The sequence below is a fragment of the Ovis canadensis genome, chromosome 9 (assembly GCF_042477335.2).
Source record: "Ovis canadensis isolate MfBH-ARS-UI-01 breed Bighorn chromosome 9, ARS-UI_OviCan_v2, whole genome shotgun sequence".
In the NCBI taxonomy this organism is placed as follows: domain Eukaryota; kingdom Metazoa; phylum Chordata; class Mammalia; order Artiodactyla; family Bovidae; genus Ovis; species Ovis canadensis.
This window is the reverse complement of record NC_091253.1, coordinates 66,131,507-66,137,748: the sequence shown is the minus strand read 5'-3', so window position 1 is coordinate 66,137,748 and position 6,242 is coordinate 66,131,507. Positions and strand designations below refer to the sequence as shown.

The 6,242-nt window shown below is 52.2% G+C and overlaps 1 protein-coding gene across 2 annotated transcripts; it reads left to right on the top strand.

Moving 5' to 3' along the window:
- The first annotated feature begins 1,455 nt into the window (after positions 1-1,455).
- Positions 1,456-5,643, top strand: HEY1 (hes related family bHLH transcription factor with YRPW motif 1). Of its 2 annotated transcripts, none has more exons than XM_069601078.1 (5): positions 1,456-2,070; positions 2,328-2,403; positions 2,542-2,625; positions 2,904-2,985; positions 3,900-5,643. In XM_069601078.1, exons 1-5 carry the CDS (start codon positions 1,982-1,984, stop codon positions 4,481-4,483), a joined length of 915 nt encoding a protein of 304 aa, XP_069457179.1. In that variant the 5' UTR covers positions 1,456-1,981; the 3' UTR covers positions 4,484-5,643. The 2 variants fall into 2 exon arrangements, with proteins under 2 accessions (XP_069457179.1, XP_069457178.1); XM_069601077.1 differs by having other exon boundaries at positions 1,475-2,070; positions 2,542-2,637.
- Positions 5,644-6,242: the final 599 nt, after the last annotated feature.

The following is a 6,242-nucleotide window of genomic DNA, read 5'->3' as shown; positions in this document are numbered from 1 at the left end:
TGAGAGACTGAGAAACATCCGATCCCTATCAGGCTCAGGCCACTGAGTGTGTGGCGTCTGAAATGTAGGCATTGAGATCAATGAAGTAAGTCACTCAGTCGTGTCCGACTCTTTACGACCCCATGGACTGTAGCCTACCAGGTTTCTCCATCCATGGGATTTTCCAGGCAAGAATACTGGAGTGGGTTGCCATTTCCTTCTCCAGGAGATCTTCCCAACCCAGGGAAGGAACCCATATCTCCCGCGTTGTAGGCAGACGCTTTACCGTCTGAGCCACCGCGGGTATAGAAACGGACAAGCAACTTGCAAAGGTGACAATGTTTCTGTCATGCTCAACAATATTTACCAGGCGTTCCATCACTGAAAGACTGCAGTCCCCAAGAGTGGACTTCAGAGGAACATGTACTGCTCTGCTCCTTTGTCAGGGGAGAGAGATGCCTGGATTCCTAAATTCAGAACAACCTCCTACAAATCAGGAAGCAGTCCGAGATATACAATATGTATTTGTAAAACATCTATCTCCTTGAGGCCTGGGAACTACACGTAGCACCCAGTACCCGCCACTCCACCCCCGAGGCAGGAGGTGTGCAGGGGGCGCGTGTGTGTCTGGTGGTCAGAGATGTGAATCTCAGCAGCGAGGGCGGCCCCAGACGCAAACGCTCAGAGTCCCGCCACCCTGTCGCCCGCTGACAGGATCTGGCCGCCAACGCCTGGAAAAAAAAAAAAAGAGCCCCAGCTGCCCCCCCACCCCCACCGCCGCCATCCGTCCACCCCTGCCCCCCCGCCCCAGCTGGCCCAGCAAACAAGCGCTCCATTTCCCCGGATCCCAGAGGCACAGGGGAATTTATTCCATCTCGGAGGCTGGGAAGCCCCTGCGGAAGCTAGTCCGTCTGCTAGTGAGTACACAGCTCCAAAACCCGAAAAAGAACATTTCCCGAAACCACATCTTCCCCTGTAAGCATCCGGGGCCCCGGGCTAGTGGCCACAGTGTACGGCGCCCCGGCGGCCGCTCTCCTGGCGCCCCGCACCCTCCGCCCGGCGTCCGGCGCGCCGCCTGGCCAGGTGCTTCGGACCCGGCTTCGCCTGCGGCGTGCGCCTCCCGCCGCCGGACACCGGCGGCCCGGCAGCCGAGATTTACCGCGGCGCAGGGCGGCGGCTTCCGGGGCTGCCCGGCGCCCCGGCTCCGATTACAGGTTCACACGGGGGGCCTGGCCCGCGGCCGCCCAGCCCCCGCCGGCGCGCCCTCACGCGGCCCCGCTCCCCCGCCTGCCCATTCTTCTCCATTCATGCGGACGCCCAGCGCCGCCGCCGCCGCCGCCAGCGCGGCCGCCGTCGCCGCCGTCGGTCGCCCGGATTGGCTGGCGGCCGCGGCGCCGGCACTTTCCCACGGCCCGCGGCGCGTGCGGCTCACCGGCGGCGCTGCAGGCGCGGCCCTGGCGTGCGGCCAGGCCAATCGGGGCGCGCGGGGCGGGGCGGGGCCGCGGCCGACGGCGGGCTGGTGTCCCGGCCCGGCCTCCCCCGCCTGCCCGCCGCCGGCCCTGCGCCGCCCGCGCCGCCTCCTTCCCCCCAGCGGAGGCCCGGTGGAGCCCCTGCGGAGCCGACACACCGCCGCCGGGCAGGGGCGGGCGGGGAGGGCGGGCCTGGGGTTCGCCCTCGGCCTCGGCCTCGCCCCCGCCCCTCTCCTGAGAGGCTGCCAATCAGAGGAGCGAGAAGCCGGATTGGCCGAGGAAAGGCTGTTGCCCGGGAGCCACCGCCCCGCCCCTCCGCCCCCTCGTCCACCCCCTCCACTCCCCCGCCCTCCCCTGGGCCCTGGGAAGGGGCGCAGCGTGGGAAAGGGATGGTTGAGTTTTAACCGGAGGCAGAGCGTGAGCCGGACCAGTGTGTGCGGAACGCGAGCAGTCGAGCGCGGAGAGGCGCCGCTGCAGTTAACTCCTCCCTGCCCGCCGCGCCGACCCTCCCCCAGATTCCCCACTCAGCCAGCATGAAGCGAGCCCACCCTGAGTACAGCTCCTCGGATAGCGAGCTGGACGAGACCATCGAGGTGGAAAAGGAGAGTGCGGATGAGAATGGGTGAGTTGGCGGCGGGAGGCTAGCGTCGGCTGGCCTCGGTGACAGCGCACGAGGGCCCGGGGCACGCCGGCGCCCTGCACTGACCTCTGTGCATCTCCGGCAGGCCTCCGCCCCGGGTGAATGACCCGGAGGTGCTTTCAAGCCCAAGTTGCCTAAAAAATCTGAGTACGGGTAGGGCGTGGGGGCAACCTCTCAGATCACCTCCTCTCGCTTAACGGCGATTCCTGTTTTTTTTTTTCCCCCCACTCTTCATTTAGGAACTTGAGTTCAGCTTTAGGGTCCATGTCCCCAACTACATCTTCACAGATCTTGGCCAGGAAAAGACGGAGAGGCGTGAGTCTCTTTACAGTGCACCCTTTTTTTTTGGGGGGGGGAGGTGTTTATTAATTAACGGGAAGAACCACCTTTCTTCACTTTAGAATTTACAGTCGTAATGGAAATGTCTCCCGTTGTTTTGCCTGCTTTCTCCAGATTATTGAGAAGCGCCGACGAGACCGGATCAATAACAGTTTGTCTGAGCTGAGGAGGCTGGTACCCAGTGCTTTTGAGAAGCAGGTAATGAAGAAAGTAGGTAGCTCTCTCGGTGTAGTTATCCACGCCTTCAGAATCCTTAGGCTCATTAATCTGAACCTCACCCGTGCCTTGGAAAATAACCGCGTTTGTGAGAAGGAAATAAATTCGTCCAGATTCCAACATGTTTTGCGAAGATAATTTATTTTGCTGTTGTCTATGCTTTTATGATTTGCAGAGCACATCTATGCGTATATATTTCAAGTTGTTCCCCAAAGGCAGTAGGTGCCAAATCAGGTTTTTGTTGTTGTTTCCTTCTCTAGGGGTCTGCCAAGCTAGAAAAAGCCGAGATCCTGCAGATGACGGTAGATCACCTGAAAATGCTACACACTGCAGGAGGGAAAGGTACGTCTCTAGTCCGGTGGGGCGTCTGAGTGTCTGGGGGCAGAGTGATCAGCTACCAACGGCTAGACGGCTAGGATTGGTGCAGCCGCTGCTTTATTTTTACTGTGCGCTTTGGGGGTGGAGAGAGAACGGTGTGTTGTGTGGGGGGTTGCCTATCGGTGTGCTTTCACGTGCACATAGGTTTTCTCCAGTGAATTCATCACCCCAGCCCTCTGCAAATTAAGCGTATGCACCTTCTTTTGGAAAATACCTATTACGTGTGGCAGCTAAAGTTGTGACAGCTCTGGTCTGGTAGCTCAAACCACATTTGTTTATTAACCTTTTGGAGAAAAAGCCTTTTTTTTTTTTTAAATATGGTCTTAATTTCATATACAAGATTCTTAAAGAATAACCTGGCACATGACTCTTGAGGAAAGAAACCTGTTGTGATGAAGTAGAGAAAACCCCAAGGAAGGTGGGGGACTGAGGTCTGTGTGTCTGTCTCCAGCCGGAAAATGCTCTATTCTGGACCAAGTGCCTAAAAGCTCCGTGATGATAACTTACATCTGTGTGTCTAATGAATTTCACTACTCTGTGGTTTTTCTGTCCTTGAAGTGTTTTTTGTTGTTGTTGAGGGAAAACATTAAAGGAATGAACATAGTTTCATCTGCCGGTAGGGTATAATTCCAGTTTCTGCTTGGCAGTTTCTAATTGGGCTTTGAACTTGCATTAGCAAACACATACTTCTTATGTTGATTAATGCAAAGATTTTGGTCGATTCCCAAATATTTGGACTTTAAGAAGAGCCCGTGAATGCTTTTTTTTTTTTTCTCCTTAAAGGATGTAGCTATTTGCCAGGAAGGGCTGCCTTTGGGATCGAAGAAATGAGGGAAATGAGCGAAGCTCTGAGGTTTCTCTTTTGTTCGTTTCCTCAGGCTATTTTGACGCGCACGCCCTTGCTATGGACTATCGGAGTTTGGGGTTTCGGGAATGCCTGGCCGAAGTCGCCCGTTACCTGAGCATCATTGAAGGACTGGATGCCTCGGACCCTCTTCGAGTTCGCCTGGTCTCACATCTGAACAACTATGCCTCCCAGCGGGAAGCGGCGAGCGGCGCCCACGCAGGCCTTGGACATATTCCCTGGGGGAGCGCCTTCGGACATCACCCGCACGTCGCGCACCCCCTGCTGCTGCCCCAGAGCACCCACGGGAACACTGGCACCTCGGCCTCACCCACGGAATCCCACCACCAGGGCAGGTTGGCCACAGCACATCCGGAGGCGTCCGCTTTGCGAGCGCCCCCTAGCGGCGGCCTTGGACCGGTGCTCCCGATGGTCACCTCCGCCTCCAAACTCTCTCCACCCCTGCTCTCCTCCGTGGCCTCCCTGTCGGCCTTCCCCTTCTCTTTCGGCTCCTTTCACTTACTGTCTCCCAATGCACTGAGCCCTTCGGCACCCACGCAGGCAGCAAACCTTGGCAAACCCTATAGACCTTGGGGGACGGAGATTGGAGCTTTTTAATGAACTGATGCTGTAGAATGAGGGAGGGGAAAGCTTAAATTCCCAGCTGAGCTGGGCTGTTGCCAACATCACCTTAAAGTCATCGGTAAAATAAAAAGGAAAAAGGTACACTTTCAGATAAACTTTGTTGAAAGATGAAAGGTTTGTTGGTTTACTTTTTCTTTTTTAATGTTTTTTTTAATCATGTCATGTATTAGCAGTTTAAAAACTAGTTGTTAAATTTTGTTCCAAACATTAAATTGAAATAGTGAGTATAAACCCACAAATTGGTGATAGGTTTGTACTGTGCCTAATTTACTTTGTTAACCTGTCTAAGAAAGATCCCGTTTTTGTCCCAAAGTTTTGGGGATTTTAACATTTAGTATTTTGGGTCTGTTCTTCTCCTTGTATAGTTCCAGTCTCTTTTTAGAATTAATTTTCCAAACCACTGTGCTCAATGTTAACATGATGCTATTTTGTTAATATTTTGACAAGTAAAGTATTGTATAAATGATAGTCTTTGGGGGTGGGCTGTATTGAATTTTATATTTCTGAGTGAAGCGTTGACAAATCAGATGATCAGCTTTATCCAAGAAAGACTAGCTAATTCTCTGCCTCCTACAGCAGGGAGGTGAATGTACACACCATTAGGGGCCCTGAGTCTGAATGACCAGTCACTGTCGTCTGCCAGGATTCACAGTTCTGGCTTGGCTAGGAGAGGTCTGGGTTTGGAGTTGGTAGGGAAGGGACAGACGGCAGTTGCATAGAATATGTCTGCATTTATCAGTCTCAAGCAATGCAATGAATTTTTAATTTCACAGATCTCAAGTTCACAGATGTTAACATGGATAAGTGGTCATGGTGTGCAAGTGGTCAATGGAATAGTCCAGGGGAACCTGTTAAATTCATAATCTAATTCTTCCCGGAGCTGCCATGTTTTCTTTTCACTGGGGATGTTTATGTTGTGTTCTTCTTTTTGGCGCATGGAAATATGGTTGTTGAGATAACTTAAAACGTCTTTGCTGCCTTCTATTTGGTTTATTTAATTTGATTTGAGCTATAAAAGCATCATTTTACAGGTCTATTCCTTTAGCAGGTATAGTTAAAATGACCTCCACTGAACTGGGTTTGACCTCTATTGTACTGATGTGTTGTGACTAAATAAAAAAGAACAAACTCTTCTCCTGTATATGTCTTACCTACTTTAGCCTTTCTCTCTGTTGACTGAGATAAAAATTCTCATTTTCATTTTGCCTGGTCATCAGTTTTTTTCTGTTTAATAATTTCATTATTCTTGGTCTTTGTGATTTTGGGTAAGGTGACTTCATTATGACGTAGAGCTTTGGTGTGGCTCCCATAAGAGGATATAGTGCTCTAGCTATTATGTCAGATAATCGGGCCCTAAAGTGATCATCTATGGACTAGAAACTTCAAATCCTGGTTGGGAGTTGCAGGGTGGGAGAAAACTCTGAAATCTTATAAAATAGTGTTGACCGTTCAACAGATATTTACTGAGGACGCTTGCTGCATGCTCAGTTCTATACTGGAAGAACAGAATATTTAATTTCTTCTTCTTTTTTTTTTTTTTTTAATGGCAAAACAAGAAAAGCCAAACCTTGCTAACTGAGAGCCCAGGAATCTGGTGAGTGGTGGCAGGCTGTAATTCCGCACCTGCAGGGCTCTGGAGTCTTTCCTTGTCTTCTTTCCAAGGAATCTGTTTAACCCGTTAGTTGCCTTTGACTCATGCACTGGGTAGTGTGGAGGCAGACACGTGCTTTAG

What these genes read in the sequence shown, in the direction of transcription:
- HEY1 (XM_069601077.1), top strand. Translation starts at nt 1,982, where the DNA reads ATGAAGCGAGCCCACCCTGAGTACAGCTCCTCGGATAGCGAGCTGGAC. An exon ending in CCAGGAAAAGACGGAGAGGC is followed by an intron (nt 2,404 to 2,541) that starts GTGAGTCTCTTT and finishes TGCTTTCTCCAG; the next exon opens with ATTATTGAGAAGCGCCGACG. An exon ending in ACACACTGCAGGAGGGAAAG is followed by an intron (nt 2,986 to 3,899) that starts GTACGTCTCTAG and finishes TCGTTTCCTCAG; the next exon opens with GCTATTTTGACGCGCACGCC.